The sequence below is a fragment of the Cryptotermes secundus genome, unplaced genomic scaffold (genome assembly GCF_002891405.2).
Source record: "Cryptotermes secundus unplaced genomic scaffold, Csec_1.0 scaffold280, whole genome shotgun sequence".
In the NCBI taxonomy this organism is placed as follows: domain Eukaryota; kingdom Metazoa; phylum Arthropoda; class Insecta; order Blattodea; family Kalotermitidae; genus Cryptotermes; species Cryptotermes secundus.
In genome coordinates this window covers 714,403-732,535 of record NW_019720566.1, presented here as the reverse complement: position 1 = coordinate 732,535, position 18,133 = coordinate 714,403, and the positions used below count along the sequence as shown (strand labels likewise).

The window sequence follows — 18,133 nt, the reverse complement described above, 5'->3', positions numbered from 1 at the left end:
AACGGACATTGGGCGAGTTCGGGAGCAATGGACTCAGAATATCTGGACTTGAACGAGAGGACGTAATTGAAAAATGGAGAATATGTAAGTGGCTTAGTGCACTGATAGCTCAACTGACGCAGATGTCGATACCAGCAGTTATGAAGGCTGCTCCAAAGAGATAAGAAATTGTTTGAAGCAATGACTAACACACTGACCGACTCGCAGTTTCTAAATTTAACTACTTTATATAAAGTTTAGGGGCTGTATATGATTTAGTGAGAGACTATCTCACATCGAAAGTTGGCATTGCATTCCGCTTTGTATATTATCTGATAAATTCCTGTATGACATTTGAACATGAAAAGCAGCCACTGAGCGGAAGAGCATTTCGAACAGTTTACCCAAGTCGATATTCATGTAAGACATTTCCCAAACAGTCGGTATGTGTTTACTCCTTCTCAAGCTGCCCTGCTTCTGCACTAGCGCCGGCCACATGAAGGGCAGTGCACAATGACGCGCTTTGTGGTTTAGACAATGTGACGTCATTTATCGCTTAGTCCTTGAAGACAGCTTGGACAAAAACAGTTCATCTGAGAATCCATTGAGCCAGCATTCTCAATAGCAGCTGTGGTGTTGGTCTGGGTTCTGTAACCCAGCGTGTGGTATGGAAAAGCGACTGAACGAAAATACGGCTGCCTTGAATAAGGCAGAAAGACTAAGTCCTCCAGTCTTTTGTCAGATACTAGGGATATTTGTGATACAAAATTATGCTGACATTCAAAGTAACAATCCCATGCCTAACGATATAGCAGTCTTCCTCAGTGCCGATCGCAGTGGCCGCGCAGTCTGAGGCATGAACTCTCTTCGTTCACTCAAACTCTGGAATCATGGGTTCGAATCCCACTCAAGGCGTGAATGTCTGTGGTGACGAACAACTGTGAGCTTCTAGAGGAGGCTTCGTACCATGTAGTTTCTTTGTTGATTAGTTTCGCTAGTAGGATTTCTGATTAAACAGTATATCTGCAAAAGTAAGTAAAGCTATCCTTGTACCAGGCCGTGAAGGCCCATAGGGCTGTGAGACGTTGAGGGTCCAACATTATCTAGAAAATCGGCTCAAAGATGGCGGTAAGGTTGTCAGCCTTACGCGCCGGCCGCGCTTTACTCCCCAAGAAAATTATTTAATTAATTCCTGGTACCCATTTCTGTTAGAGGCTGAGTCAACCCCACGGCCATAGTGCGGCTGGAAGGATTAGGTCAATTGAAAAAAATCCAGTAACCTCATCGGAACTTGAACCCACGGCCTCCGGCTTGTAGCATAGCCCCTCAATCAACTACGCTACCGCGTGCTCTTCGTTATCTGGTTTAACAATATACTTTCATATGCAGTAAAATGAATATTAGGACTGATGAAGAATGTAGAGTTGCAGGGAATGTATTTTAAAATCGTGTGTTATAAAGACTACAGGCAGGCCTCCCTTCTTCCATATTTGGCCCGTTATAATACGAACTTCGGCATAAACATTTACGCTGTAGATGAATATTTGAGCAGAAATTCCTAACAAAATGACATTTCAGTGGATAGACACTCAAACTCACTCATTAACGCATAGACGTCTTTCATTATACGATTTTAAGGACTATGGATTTGGTGGTAATAACAGAAAAACAGTTCATTGTGGTCTATGTATTTCAGCTGAGGCACAATAACCACTGCAGGTCGCGGTGCAAGGGCCAAGAAGGCCCACCCCTTATACATTCATACATGTATTTCAGCTTTTCACCTGCCCACTCACTGCTTCGCCGTGCTTCCACGGCAACTTCATACCGCTGTTGTGCGGGCGGTACAGTCAGGAGTAAGACAACTGCACCGGACCACTGAAAACTAGAAGCTCCTAATAACACGATTATGTATGCCATAGGCTTTCTAACAACGATTTTTACTGAGTGGTTATGTAATTACCTGCCTCCAGCGCTTCATCTTGAAAATTAGACGTCGAGCTATAACGGCCATGTCGGGAAGAAGGATAACTGCATTATCCTCACTTGATCTTAGTGCCCTGATTACGTGGGCAAGTAACTTCTAATTGGGTTCCGTCTCGTCCTTAAGCGCATGATAACAGGTGGCGTAGCGGAGAGAGGAGGCCCTCTGCGGCTGACATTGTTAGTGTACGGAGTGCTACAACTAGGTAGCACCAGAATCTGAAAATAATATACTTCATACTCCGATATAAATAAAAAATACATTTCCGGGAATTATATGAAATTCATTTGTATCATAATACACATATATTCCCAGAGAGAAAAAATATGTAGGAAGACCTAGGACTAGATGCACAAGGTAAATGAAATTCTCAACCTCGGAATGGGTTTCAGAGCATCTGTTTCTTGTGGATGAAGTACTGTAGTAAAAAGGTAAAGTTGTCCCTGTGCTAACTAACTGACTAACTAAGAACTATGCCATGAAGGCGTATGGGGGAGTGGATGTGTATATACACATTTTATTCATCTCGACACTTGTTAGAGGTGAGTAGTCAGCTTCAATCCCCGACCGCTTTAGCCCCGATATCCATTATATAGGAGGCTGGGTGGACCCCAGAGCCAGTCTGAACGACATGGAAAAGTGAAAATTCCTGACCCTACCTAGACTCGAACTCCGGCCTCTCGGTCATCCAGCCCGTAGCCAGTCGTTATACCGACTGAGCTATCCCGGCTCCTCGTTTAATATATATAATTTACTATAACATAAAAATAATTAAACATCTGGTTAAGAATTCAGTCTTATTAATTAATTAACTAACATCTTTACTGCGTAGGATATTCCTTAATCTGAAATTACGTGTACAAGTAACAGCATCTTCAAGAACGAAGTGTCACAGCATGCAAGTTCACACCAGAAGCTAGCCACACCCTTCCCTTTTGCTGGCAGAAATTCGGTTAGTGGTACAAATGATAGCAGTATTTGTAGCTGATATGATTCCAACTGATCAGTTAACCAGTCAATTTATTCATATTAAAAACAGATTGTTATAAGTAAAACTTTTTCAACAGCTTTGTTTAGATGAGCATTGCTTAGATGTTACTGTAATTGAGTGATTCCTAGCCGCCAAATTTCCCTGGGCAGATTGCTGAAGCCTTCTGAAGTTCTATATATACATAGAATCCATCTGGTAGATATCAAATTGGTATGCTTGAATGCTTACGTTCAGGGCCTGTTGGAACCTTGGTAACAAAAACTGGTTTAAGTAAAGGATTCCACCAGTATAAACAAAAACTGTTATTTGTAGACATAATTACTGTAATTGTCACCCCCTGTAGTGACAGTTCTATGGAAATGGCTTTTATGACCATAACTCCTATAATTTCCATTGTTAAGGGACTTTACTTCTAGATTTTATTTGTACCTAGTTTTCCCGCTTTTCTAAACAGGGACTGAGATTTTTATCAATGTTTTCTTTATTTTAAGTTTATAATAATGTTTATTATTATTTACTTACTTACTTACTTACTTACTTACTCATGGAGCTGAGCCCTTCTTGAGGAGCCGCCAATTCTGCAGCTACTCAAGAATTTCACAGCATTTTATGGAACCCGAATGTTCATCACCGTGTTCACAAGAGCTCTCCACTGGTTCCTATCCTGAGCCAGATTTATCAAATCCATACCATCCCATCCTGTCTCTCTAAGATTCATTCTAATATTGTCCACCCACCTACGCCTTGGTCTTCCCTCTGGTCTCCTTCCTTTTGGCTTTCCCATTAATAGTTTATTATTATTATTTTATAATAATACTAATAATAATATATTTTCGATAGAAAATTAACCAGTGAGTGATAAACGCCGCCGTTGCAGCGTGTATTGTAAGCAGATGCATTTGAACAGCTGGAGAACAGCGCTGTATGAGTAGCTCTGTGGGTGTAGTTATTGCTTCTGGCGGGGAAATGTTCTGATTTTCCTTGATGGCTGCTAACATGCCTACAATGTGTATGAAGCATTTTATTTGTAAGTGGTGTGAAACAGAGTAAATACGCTTATATGGTCTTCGTTATTTTTGCATATTTCTTAGGATAGAGGCTCATTTATTTAAAATACAAGTCAATAGTTTAAAAAATAGCAGACAGAGTAGAACTGCATATTCACTTAGTTGTTGACAGGGCCATTATAGGCATATACATGTAAATTAGTTTTATCTTCGTTTCGTTAAATTGGCCCAAAGCCATAAAAGGAAAAAATAGAAGTTACATATATTAAAAATCAATATTGTGCCTCATACGTAAATTTTTGTGTAAACAGGCGTATAAACGCAAGAACTGCTTACACAGTGGTGATCTTAAAGGAAGTATGTCCATATTTGTCCAGCTTCCTGAACCACATTTGTGGAAATAAACATCATATTAGGTTTAATTTTTCTCTAGTTATTGCTTTGTGAATGCTTCATAACTTGTGCTCTTCTCCAAGTATAATTAGAATGATCAAGTCAAGGAGGATGAGGTGGGCAGGGCATGTAGCACGAATGTGGACGAAGATGAATGCATATAGGATATTGGTGGGAAAGCCGGAAGGAAGGAATTGCTGGGAAGACCATGACATAGGCGAGTGGGCAATAGTAAAATTGATCTTAGAGAGATAGAATGGGATCGTATGGATTGGATTAATCTGGCCCAGAATAGGTACCAGTGGAGGGCTATTGTGAACACGGTAATGAACTTTCGGGTTCCATAAATTGCTGGAAAATTCTTGAGTAGATGCAGATTTGGCTTCTCCTCAAGAAGGGCTGAGCTCCATAAGTAAGTAAGTACTTTAGTACTGATTTGTGAATTGTGGAACAAAACCACCCTGAGATTCTAGCGCATGTTATTTTTCATGATTCTCTGTTTTCTGAGAACAAACTCATTGTGTGATCTCATTATTACAGTTTTCTTTTTCTGATTAAGAAGGCATTAGGGATGGACGGATCCTTGTAGAAGTATTGTGGGAAATATAATTATGTAATTACCTTTCTTTCAGAAATGTGCCAATTTGACATTCGTGCAGGATAACGTCCGATGGTACAAAAGTTAAATTCATTCAACTTCACGTGTAGACCTCAAATACAAAACTTAATCAAAGTCTGTACAAGATTTGAGGTTTTCACGGTGGTGACTATGAAGAAAGCCATCTTCTGGGATGTAGCGCCATGTAAATAGTGTGTTAACCGACGTTTAGGAGGAACGTCGGTTAACACGATTTCTACACGGCGCCACATCCCAGAAGACGGCTTTTTTCTTAATCAAAGTCTGTTGAATACTTTTGCAGTTTAAATATGCTAAAGTGTATAGAAAAATGACCTCTCAATTATAGACTCATTTCACGTTCTTGATGCACAGAACGTATAGTAATAAAAATACTCAGATGAACTTATGCGTCGGTTTAGTTCAGCGTTCGTTGCAGAGGCAAGTGACTGAAGAGAATGTAACAGCCACAGAACCGGGGGAAAGACCAAATTGGAAATTAGTTCCTTTACAGCTGAAAGTGGAGCACTCGGTCCATGAAATTGAAGTCTAGGGCCATTGAAATGTGACGTCAGCAAACCATACTCTCCTTTAATTACATAGACACATTCCAGAATAACCTGGTAATATTCCCGGAACAGCTCGAAATTGTGGCCACGTTAAGAATCTAGGAACTTGTAGGGTAAATGTGGAGCGAGGTCGGCAGGACGAATGGAGATCTCTATCAACATACAGTATAACACTAGTCGTCGGTTTCCCACCTCTGCGGTCCGGGTTCATCCCCAGATCAGGTTATGTGGGAAGTTTAGTGGACAAATAGCACTGGGGCAGGTTTTATCCGAGTACTTCCGTTTCCCTTTCTAATTGTCATTCCGCTAACTTCTCCATATTCACCAATCCACCGTAATCCAGTTTGACGAACGACTCTGTCTTTGGTGAATAATCAAGTCAGTACGTTAAATGTATTTTAATATGCGTATAATTCAGTCATACATTATGACATAAGCTTTCAGAGCTACAAATATCATATGTCTGTTCTCAACTTCAGAAAATGCTGCACGTTCCACGTTGTGGCATCGACTTTCCCGTGAGGAAGGCGATTTGTTAAACTTATCCCACTCAACAAGTTAACTAATTCTCCCTAGGTTACCATAGAGTTTGAATTGTTGACCGGTAGCTGGGTCGCATCTTTGGGGCCGGTGTGTACACACATTGTCACGTACTTGCAAGCGCTGTATTGTAAAAGGTTACAGAATTTTAGAATCAGACTTAGTATGCCGAAAGTTTTGGATACACTCTGTATGTTCTGACTTAAAATTTTATACCAACGGCGTATAATTATTATTTCTTGAGACACATGCTCTGAAACTTTTTCATTGCCTGAATTAAAATATGAGATTCTAGAAATTACTATGTTTCGAAGACTGATCCGTCTCCCTTCTCAGGTAAAGCTCAAAGAGAAGCCTACCCTGAAGGAGCTGCTAAACAAGTCTAAACTTGAAGAAAGCAGTCTTCTGGGATTTGGCACCGTGTATATGTGGTGTTAACCGACGTTTCGGAGGAACGTATCGCCCCCATCTTCAGGGTTGAAGAAGTATAAGTAAATCTGCAAGCGACAACACCGTGAGACACGGTCAAGCAGTCTGCTTGACCGTGTCTCACGGTGTTGTCGCTTGCAGATTTACTTATACTTCTTCAACCCTGAAGATGGGGGCGATACGTTCCTCCGAAACGTCGGTTAACACCACATATACACGGTGCCAAATCCCAGAAGACTGCTTTCTTCATAGTCACCGCCGTGAAAGCCTCAAATCTTACAAGTCTAAACTTCATCACTAGGCATACAGGCAGGCAGAATTGATGAGAGACTTCAAGGGCAGAGGGCAGTTCTGATTGCCATTTTGGCACTACACACAATCAGGCCTACCTCGGAGGTTCAGAAATATTTTGTGTATATTCTTAATCATTCAATGGAGAGGTAAAACAAATTATTATATTTTCTGCACATGTATAATATGAAAACATATAATTACTACAATTAAGATTATTTTATTTATTAAAATACTCCTGTATTTACAAAACGTGCTGGTCGAGATGTGTCATATTAGAATTGTGATAGTAACATTAAAAACACAGAAATTATTTTAGATGCTTCAGCTCATTCAAAGGGATCTAATTCAAGTTGTACGATGTAACCAAAACGGACTAATATTCTACTGATTTTTCAAGAAACTATATAAAAAAACAAATTCTATACTTTAAATGAAACTGAGGGTGTTAAATATGTTACAAACAGACAATTTGAGTCCGTACGTCGTCAACCTGAATGCAGTTAAAATGATAAATCCGCTGTTTGAATATTACAGGGACATTTACTACAAGGCGATTTATAGGCATATAAAGTAATTATTTAAGTTTCGTATTTCTTGACTGACAGGTGCTCTTAAATTCATTTCGGTGTAAAATTCTGTTCTCAGCTTCTATTAGCAGTTTTCTAGGATTGGCTGTAATTGCAAATCTCACTGCATACAAACATTTTGCAGGTCACGTAACTCCCTTTTCAGTACACGTAAATTGTTGGTGTCTTTTCTTTATATTCTTCAGCAATTGAATTGAAATGTTCCTTCTTTGCGTCAATATGCTTTGGTATAATTGTGGTACCACACGACAGACACATGAAATCTCATTCACAGTCCTTCCTACAGTAGTTTGCAGGCTCCGGACAGTACAAAGAATTTTATTATTTTATTGAGACTAATCGTATAATTCTAAGTTTCAAAATAGAGAAAAATATTATCTCATACATAACTTCTTTATTTGTGGTACTTTGTAATACTTGTGTTCTCTTTCCGGTGAGACTGATTGTATCCTGTGTAGGAATTGGGATTCTCGCAGTGGTGGTTATGAAGAGTCTAGTTTTCTGGGATATAACACTGTACAATCTGTCGACCGACATTTCGGAAGAATACATCGCGTTCATCTTCAGGGTCCAAGAGTAAGCCAAGCAAGAAACTATCATGAAGCATGTAACAAACAGTGATGCTTTTTCTTTCTGTCGTCGTATCCCTTTAGTGGGTAATATTCATATTCAGAACAGTACCTTCTTATCAGAGACAGATTGGTAGTCTCAAAAGATGCGTGAAAAACATGATAAAGTTATATATAATTTAAAACAGCAGACAAAATTAAAACTCTCCTCGCTTCTGGGATATTCGGTTTTCGATTTTCAAGCTCGTGTCACGGAATTGAGAGTCCTGGAGTAATAATCGTCCGTGGTGTTCTGCAGGGACGAGTTTCATCGCCCATAAGCATACAAAAGCACTAAATATTATTGTTTTTTAAAAGTTCGACATAACCCACATAACCAGTTTGTCTTTGCTACTTACTACTGTTGTAGTCCTCGAGCTTCCCACCCGTATTCGAAACATTTACAGCGTATGACCAAATGACCATATTTGTCAGCATATCTTGTTTCGCCATTACTGAACAGATAAGTACAAGCAGTTCTTGCAACCGTTCCCAGATGTCAGCAGTTCATGCAACTCCAGCTAGTATATATTTTTCCATAGTATGAAATGAAAGCTAAGGCGATCTTGGTGGGTCACGATGTGAAGGGCGTCAGCAGGAGGACGCAGAGGAGAATCACGACGCTGGAGTGTCGGTGGTAGGGTGCGCCGTCGTTCATCGTGTTACAGAGAGACTGCCCGCAGCAGACGGTGCAGGCATAGAGTTTGGTGCGCTCCCCTATCACTATGCACCCGGGCTCGCATTTGTTGGTACAGTTCCTCTGCAGTGACCACAGGCGCTTCGTGGGGTAGGTCGAATTCTCGGTGGTTGTCGAGTAGGAGTACCGCTTCACCTGTAAAATAAAGATTTCGAAGGATTTCGTTACTCTGCGTGCAAAATCATCAAACGAAACTAGTTCTATTGCGCCCTTGACCATGCTGTTTGTAACCTTGTTTTCTTAGTGCATACATTGCAATGGCGAGATGCAGTGTATATCGTTGAAGTCACAAATTTTAACTTTAAGACTTTAAAGATTTTAATTCGAATCTAGAAGATTGTGGCGATCGTACTAATGGGTTTCGGGTCTTCATCACTTGTTTAATCTTCCGAAGAGAACACATATTTTTGAAGCTGGATTTGTTGTCATCCTCAGATGAATAGGCTGGGAGGCATCTCAGCAGCTGTTAATCTCAATAGCTGGGACCAGCCCATTACCTCTATATAAGTACACAGGATCAGGTTTTGTCAAAGGTGATGAGCAAATTTAACGAGAAGAAACTGGAGATTAAAAAGTAAAATAGCGAAAGAAGTCCCACCAAACTATATCTAGAACCAAACCCAAAAACACGGATGCATAAAAAACACAAAATTGATATTATATGGAATGCTTAACTACCGCTGGTATCCTCTGAGAAAAATATGGGACCTAGATATGAAATTAAGGGAGGAAAGCGTTCAGAAGGTACCACATCCTGGTGAACGTTTCTGGAACTTCGGAGTGTTTTTACTGATAAGAGGAAATTCTGTGTTAAAAATCTGCGAAGTAATTTGGCTTTTCGGATTTGCCTATGATTCATAGCGAGCCGATTCTTCAAGTTTCCTCTACACGCTCCTTAAAACTAAGAGCAGCAAGCGTTTCCAAAACGTAATGTTCTGTTCAAAATATCAAACAGTGAGAAGTCTACGGGACTGTAGGAGTATAAATATTTAGGTGCGGCTGAATAAGTTTCTGTCAGTGAACGTAAAGCGTCAAATAAAATCTGACAAGAAAGATAAGTTTTTTAGAAGTTTTCGTACTCAATGCGGAAAGAGTGGGTAAATCTTGTAGGCAACTCTTAGGATGTTCTTCCACCCAGTCTGGGGTTATATGGTGTTTATGCTGAGGTACATCTCCATAATAGTACAAGCTGGGATAGGGCAGTCAGTAAAGCGATTGGCTACGGGCTGGACGACCGAGAGGTCAGAGTTCGGGTTCCGGTAAGGTCAAGAATTTTCTGTTCTCCACGTTGTCCAGATCGGCTCTGGGGTCCACCCAGCATCCTATCCAATGGGTACTGGGGGCTCTTCCCTGGGGGTAAAGAGTCATGGGCGTGAAGCTGACCACTCACCTCCAACTAGTGCCGAAGTCCTCTTTAACCCATTATTCATTAACCACCCTACTATTCGAGCCGTATAATGCGAGCTAGTCATGGTACTGCTAAATGTACCATAAATAGATAAAAATATATAAATTAGTTAAAAACATACGTATATCTATTTCCAGTCGCTTAGAGACTTTTTTATTCTGCCCATGAAATTTAAAGTTCCAAAGGATTTCAAAACAGATAACAATTTCAAACAAATATGAAAATTATAAAGGCCGTTCCTTATACTAGGTGAGTATGTTTGTATCCTCACACTCAGAAGGTACAGTTTACTGTTTGCAAGTTGTAGGAGGATAGGATATTTTACATAAATTTTATATACAGATAAGTACACACACGCGCGCGCACACAAACACAGGCACACACAAAGACACGTAAAAATCCGAAGCAGGCGGACGTTTCTTCCACGTATTGTCGATCATTGTGTGAAGCTCTTGTAAGCTCTTGTCACCTTGGAAATTGTAAACTTTAATACCTACAGACGTTGAATGTGACCGATATACTTTACCGTGCAATTGCAGAGTTTTGTAAGACCGCATCTGTGGTCTAGTGGTCAGCGTTCCTGGCTACAGATCCAGATATCCGGGTTCGTTTCCCGGCGCTACCAGATTTTCTGAGAAGTAGTGTGTCTGGAACGGGGTCCACTCAGCCTCGTGAGGATAATTGAGGACCTGCTTGAATGGAAAAGTAGCGGCTTCGGTCTAGAAACCCGAGATTAATGGCGGTGGAGATTCGTTGCTCTGACCACGCGACACCCTCTGTCCGCTAAATTTGGCACTAACTTCGCCGACAAGCGACGGTCGCTCGGTCGGTACATTTCGCTTGCGGACTAAAGCTACGGAGTTTGTTTTTTTCAGATTCAGAAGTGCAAATGCCTGTAAAGCGGGCGTAACAAAAAGTCATTTCAGCTCATTATTGAATAATGGTTTTTCTATGTGAAATATTTTTCGATGTAACTACTATCAAAATACACAATAAATGAGCTTACATCATAGATAAGGCATCATGCCATGTTGTTCAGTTTTAAGGAAAAGTGGGTTTACAGTTAGAGTTGTCAATGCAACTAAATAAGGTTTCAACCAAATATGTTTGTTCTGAGCGGAGTTACCTTACATTTACGTTGCAGTAAGCCATTATATTTGCTGTCTATCTGACCCAGCTTAATGTTATTAATAATTCGTGTGATGGCAGTACAGTGCGGACATATACTCGTATGGGGAGCAATGAATGCCTGACTTACCATGCAGATCCTTCTGTCGTCATGGCACTTGTGGATAAAGCTAACACCGCTTGTGTTGAGGTTGCTGCATCGTTCCCCTGCATCCATACTGTCACATACAAAGCAGGATAGATCGTTGGCCTTCTCTGCAGCTTGAGGTGTCTTGCGAGTCTTCTCATCCAATAGGGTTGCTGTAACAGCGTGGCTTCGACATAATTTCCAAAACAAAGTGATTATATAACAGTTTAATTTTACAGGAGAACTGTTGACAATTTTATAGGAGAACTGTTGACAATTTACAGGAGAACTGTTGACAATTTTATAGGAGAACTGTTGACAATTTTACAGGAGAACTGTTGACAATTTACAGGAGAACTGTTGACAATTTACAGAACTGTTGACAAGTAATGTGGTGAAGTAGTTCGGAAGCGCAGTAACTGGCTGACTGGCATAAGATTATCTCTGAGAAGCTGGTAGTTGTTTAAGTGGTCAAGGAATTTCTTGTTGTGAAGCCCAACGTTTCATCACCATGATCACAGAATCTCGCCATTGGGATTAATTTCCCGACCCAGTTGAATGCAGGTTACAACTTCACAGTACAAGTCTATTTCTGTAAGATTTGTTTTAATAATATATTATCATATAGTACAATATTGAAAGGTACAGTCAGTATAGGGACTAGCTATGGGTTTGACCACTGTGGGGTTTGAGTTCGAGTCCCGTTAGGGTCAAGAATTTTGTCTTCTCCTTGCTGTTCAGACCTTCTCTGGGGCTCCTCTAGCCACCTATCCATTGATTAGCGGGGGCTCTTTCCTCGGGGGTAAAGCAGCCGGTGCGTGCAGCTGACCGCTCATCTGCAACTAGTGTTGAGGTCAAGAAAACGTGGATCTATACATTCACCCCCCATACGTCTTTATGGAATAGTGCTTAATTAGTAAATCACAGGGAGAACTTTACCTTGCTTTTTACTCTCATCTAAGTGCAGATCAACAAAATGGTTCCTTCTTTTGAGGGTTTGCATTAAATGTTTTCTCGGGTATATTGTTCTTTTCTCTTGTTTTGAAACATTACGAATTCTTTTGAAAACACTTGAAGACCAACTTACCGTTGTCCGCAGCTGCCTATTGAGCATTGAGAGCAGCTAAAAGAAATTACGTCCATATTTTAAAATTGAGGGGAAATTATCGGCTATGATTTAATTGAGAATCCTCTAATTTCGTGTGTCCGGAGATGAACCGCGGATTTTCTCTGGAACGGACTATCTAACCCGGACTCATAGCCGAGTCGGTCATTGTTCTGTACTTGTTTTGAACGACGCTGCCTCTGCTCTTCTCCCCAGAAATTTCCATGAGTGTTAGTCCGCTGGTGGAAGGGATAATATTTTAAGAGTGCGTTTTGTCACCCTCGGGGTAACAGCGCGTGTGAAATTTTATATATTATTTCGAGTAATATTTATGACTAGAGACACGTACAAGCCGATCAATGTTGTCACGTATTTCAAGTTGAAAATTATGAAATTATGACCTCGATTGCTCTCCCGCCTGTCGACATTTACATGATTCTGTATGGCTTTGTAAAGGTCGTAACGTCTGTGTAAAGGATTCAGTGTCCTACAATAAAAGTAAGATGTGGAAAATCAACCTGCCTAACTATAAAAGCAGCAGACAAATACAGATGGCCGCATTTTAGATTTCTCTGCTTATATCTTTGTAGTTGGCGTCTTCTTTAAGTAATAGAGAGTTATTCAGCTGATCAAGAAATCTCCTGTTGTTATCGAAGTTGAAGGCTCGCCTTTCTTTTCCCCATAAACTGTTAAATGGCCCTTTCGTTGGGCCACTCCACTGAAGTTTTCATTTTCATAACATTCACGAATACCCAATTTGGTATCAGGCCTACTCTCGTATCTACAAGGTTGCCTCTTCCTTGACATTTCCCAACCACATTTTGTACTCCTTACCACGGATTTCTTCTTTCCCCTCATGCGTGCCAGATATTCCATCTGTCTGTATCTAATAATCACAGTAATATTATGAAACTGTCTGTGGTCAGAGTTCCTGGCTACAGATCCAGAGGTCCGGGTTCTATTTCCGGCGCTATAAGAAGTTTTTCTGAGAAGTAGTGGGTCTGGAACGGGGTCCAGTCAGCCTGGTGATGATAATTGAGGAGCTGTTTCAAGGAAACAATGGCTCCGGTCTAGAAAACCGAAATTAACGGCAGTGGGGATTCGTTGCACTGACGACGCGACACCATCTATCAGCTAAAGTTGGCACTAACTTCGCCGACAAGCTCGGTCGCTCGGTCGGTATAGTTTGTTTGCGGACTACAGCCCACGGAGTTCTTTTTTGCATAATAAAATACTTCGCTAGTATAAAAACGAATTTGATGTCATACAATCAACGGTGTGGAACAGAAGCAGCTGCGTAAAAAGGGTTGGTTTTGAAATAATATTGATATAACAATATGCAAATATCGAAATTAGAACTTTGTAATGTGCGATCTATTTAATTTATAAGATGATCACTGTAGAATCCAGAAAATTTAAGTTAATTTAGGATGGGAATACAGTAGTTTATTTCCGTTCGGTGTTTAAATTCTTGTGGTTCGAACGGGATTAACTTAACTAGCAATATGGTAATGGAATTAGAATTTATCGTTGCAAATACTATATCCCGAGCCAGTTCAGTCCACCTCATATATTTAAATACACGCCTGCTTCTCACATACATGTTACTGTTCTCACTTTCTCGTTCCGGTGTCCATCAAGATTTCTTCGCATGCATTTTTTAGTCGCAGAATGTCGTGTTTATCATTTGTTTTTCTGCGAGTATAATGCGTCTGCGGCTTTCTTTCTACATAGTTTCCCTAAAATTTTTTAGGAACTTATACTTCTTTCTTAAGCATATTTATTTGTTTTACTCCTGCTTGATGATGGTGTCAGTAGCTTGGACTATGTAAAGTTAACTGGCATATAATTCATGGATAATTAAATGGAAGCGATGAGGAAGGAGGCGGTTTTGACTTAATTTGAGGTGCTATTCCGGCAAGGAGAAGAACACGATGACAGTAAAGATAGCCCTAGCTTCAGACCGACATTATAACCCCTCACCTCCTAGAAATTTTTTTATTACTTAACTAGCAATCAGAATTACAACTTTCTATAAGTTATTGTGATAACATTGGGCTAATAAGCCCGCCTATGACAGGAGGATCCTTCCACTGAAGGAGCCTCTGTTTTTCACTTGAGATCAATTGGAAGACGTCTGCGTAGAAATGAAGGAGAAATACTTACCCAATAGGCGAGACTTTTTTTCGATACTTGTAAATTATTATTCCGTCACTTAAGCTACCACATTTCGAATATTCCGCCAAATTGTTGTCTTGCTTAAAAATTTCAGTGCTTGCAAAATCATGGGTGGGTATTATTTGATCTGAATAATGTAAGTACTTCTTCACTCGTTTAATATTAATATGAACATATTTTTTGCCTTGTTATTGCTGTTTTCAGGTATTTACGTATCTGAAATATCAAGTCCCACAAAATGGGAAAAGTAAAAGTGAAACTAAAAGTAGAATCGCTTAACGAAAATGTGTCACCTGTCAGAACACTGCTGTGTAGAACAGCTGTGATATAAATGGCGATCAATACGCAGGAAGGCTCCATGTTGGGGTAAGCTCCCGTCATGCTGAGAAGTATTCTAATATCACTGTGTGCAAAGACAACTCCTGTCCTATCTGCACAGCTACATAAAACACGTCACGCACAGATACGAAGGTTGAGGCGCGCCATCGTTATATAAACCTGATCACTTACGATGTGAAACAATACTCATTTTTATATTCACAGGAAACTTTGTTTTAAGACAACAAAGTTTAAAATTGACACAAAACTCCACCATTTCATAGATGCAATTAAATATGTGACATTGTAGACTACGTGGTGTAGGAACTGCGTTGACTCCATTTTGGATTTACTCGTAGTATCGATTGCGAATATGCGCGGTGCTTCTCTATGAGAAATTTGTAGCCCATAAGAATCCTAGTGCTGTAACGTGCTGAAGCAGACGATAAGCGACTAGAAATTTGTCATAACTATAACCGAATGACAACACCTAATGCAGTGTTTCCTCAATAGAATTAGTAATCTCTCGTACAACTGAATTATTCTGACAACATCGATATGTCGATACAGCATGTAGTAGTGAAATAATGTCTATATACAGCATTACGTATGATTTATATTCCTTTTGAACTTCACACTGAATATTGTGGCATAATGGCTCAGAATTGTTCAAAGCCCCTACCAAACAATGATTATTGAAAACAATTAACACTTAAAATTTCTGTGAGGAAATTCTTAAGAAGATGGCTGTATCATGATCATTTCCATGGAAAAGTGGAAGTTTCCTCTTGCTGTTGGCAATTGTTGGACTTCTCTCATACGACACTGGGAAACATGGATCACTCCATTCGACAAAGAGAGGTTGTTTTCTGAAAGATATTGGCGCTCTCTAGTATGGCAAGATTCATGAGCAAAAACAAAATTTTATTCTGGTGAATCTCTCCTTTGGGCTGAAGAAAATATTGCTCTTTATTACAAGATAGTTGGTGACAATGTCAAACCATATCTGGAATTTTCGCGGGATGTGTGCTTAACAGTACATAATTAATTGCGAAACATTTATGGGAATATTCGTGCATATATAGAGGAAAAAACACTTTCAGTGATTGAATGGATTGGCATCCATGCTCCATGGCTAATTTATAACGAGAAGACACGTTCCACTAAAGCCTGGGAATTTACAAAGAAAAGTGCTTCAATTCTGCTGCACTTGTCTCCAGCAAATCTTTAGAAATACTCGAGGGAATCAGTGAATATCACACAAGTTTACGCTGCACTGATAAATGATTGGGTACGTGAAAACTGCAAATGTTATCAAAGATTCAGTCACTTGGAGTGAAGTGAGATTCTTCGATTATTAAAATGTTAGACAATATTAAATTGTCCAACCTCAATGCTAAAATTTAAAGTATTATAACGACAAAGTGTATTCAGATGTATAGTTTTGGTTTTCTAGATTTTTTATAATTTTAAAATACAAAACTCCATGTAATATGGAAGGAACGTATAGGTTTTACTTTATTTTGGAAGCCGTTCCCTAGCAACGGCCGTCTGTTCTGGCTTTACGTCATTATGTCACAATATTTTAAAAATTGAGCTCTTCTTCATTTCTCACTATGAATGATTGGTTTTATTTTGACGGCTGGTATACGAACGACAAGTCTGTTTAAAATTTCTCTAAAAAAATAAATGAATTTGCTACGCGATATCTTGCTCAATGTTGCATTGTAATCCAACTACATAGGTGAATTTGTCTCGGCCGATTGAGATTCTGCCAATCACAGTGGCCGCGCTGTGTAAGGCATGGACTTTATTCAATTGCTCGAACGCCGGAATCGTGAGCTCGAATCCCATTCAAGGCATTGATGTCCGTGTGCGTTTATTCTGTGTTTGTGGTTTTCTGCGTGTAGGTAGCGGCCTTGCTTCGAGCTGATCCCCCGTCCATGGAGTTCTACCGACTGTGTATATATCAAGAAACTGAAAAAGCGGCCAAGGCCCAACAAAGGACTGTAGAGCCATAGGTAGATAGATGGAGATTTTTAAAATAAGGAAATAAATTCTATCAAAGAGACAATCTACCGTAGACTAATCGGGTTCGTTGATATATAAAATTTACACATACAGACACATGCACTTACGCCACACACAAACATAAGTGTGCCCATATATGTATGCATATAACATGGCGTCCAATGTGTCATCGGGTTGATATATGTAAGCCTATATGTCTATATAATATTGATAAGCAATTGATTAACACCACTAACGAATATTACAGTACCGAAAAATGTTCTTGTGGACGGTTTCTAACTAGTACTTTCTTTACTAGTTGCACACACGTCAGCAGGCTTCTTGCTGTTGTTATATTGGGAATTCATTGTATTCGTTCTCTCTCTAGTGACATGTAACGAAACTAAACTCGGGTTTGTATCTCACTTGTTTTATCAGATAATAATTGTCGAGAGTTCGAGTCCCGTTAAGGTCAAGAATTTTCTCCTTTCCACGTCGTCCAGGCGAATCTGGGGCACACCGAGCTTCCTATCAAATGTGTACCGGGGCCTTTTTCCCGGGGGGTAAAGCGGCTGGGGCGTGAAGCTGACCACTCACCTCCAACTACTGCCGAGATTAACAAAACGTGGCTCTATACATTCATTCCCCATGGCGTAGTGTTTAATTAGCTTATCACAGGGGCAATTTTTCTTATCAGATAATATTGAGTAGCCAGTGTGTATAAATGTATGTTATTTTGTAACACAGGACATGCACATACACTGTGTATGCTGGCGTATAATAAGGAAAGTTTCGTACTGCACTGAATAAATACCAAGGATTTGGGTGTCCTCTGACTGTAGATGTCTTATGTTGGTGCGATCCTGCAACAAAGATGTCCTACAGCCGAACTTAATAAGAATTTATGGAACACTTCAGTAGAGGAAACCAAGGCTCAAATCGGAACTTCAGCTCCAAGAAATGGCGTGGCGTACTGCTCCTCACATTCAACCCGTGTGCCCAATTTCATCAGGATAACCAGCTTGCCGGAAGCGATTCCAATCTTGCTCCACCATTCATAGGATCATCTGAACATTCATTGAACCGAGGCATCATATCATTCAAGTCCAGCAACTAGCACTCGGGTACAGTCATATTGATTCCTCCCCCCACAGCCTACAGCCAT

General features: G+C 40.1%; 2 protein-coding genes across 3 annotated transcripts in view; one reads left to right on the top strand and one right to left on the bottom strand.

Moving 5' to 3' along the window:
• LOC111868691 overlaps nt 1-18,133 on the top strand; it is a 264,586-nt gene that overhangs the window by 28,304 nt on the left and 218,149 nt on the right. The window lies entirely within an intron of this gene.
• On the bottom strand, nt 7,012-15,306 carry LOC111868704. The gene is made up of 3 exons (XM_023859612.2): nt 14,934-15,306; nt 11,361-11,530; nt 7,012-8,829 (listed from the first exon to the last, which is right to left on the bottom strand). Exons 1-3 carry the CDS (start codon nt 15,019-15,021, stop codon nt 8,572-8,574), a joined length of 516 nt encoding a protein of 171 aa, XP_023715380.1. The 5' UTR covers nt 15,022-15,306; the 3' UTR covers nt 7,012-8,571.

Bases quoted from the DNA above. Each gene is read 5' to 3' on its own strand.
- LOC111868704 (XM_023859612.2), bottom strand. From the start codon at position 15,021: ATGACGGGAGCTTACCCCAACATGGAGCCTTCCTGCGTATTGATCGCC. The intron at 11,531-14,933 runs GTGACACATTTT...ACGCTGTTACAG, and splicing joins ACACAGCAGTGTTCTGACAG to CAACCCTATTGGATGAGAAG. The intron at 8,830-11,360 runs GTAAGTCAGGCA...TTTATTTTACAG, and splicing joins ACGACAGAAGGATCTGCATG to GTGAAGCGGTACTCCTACTC.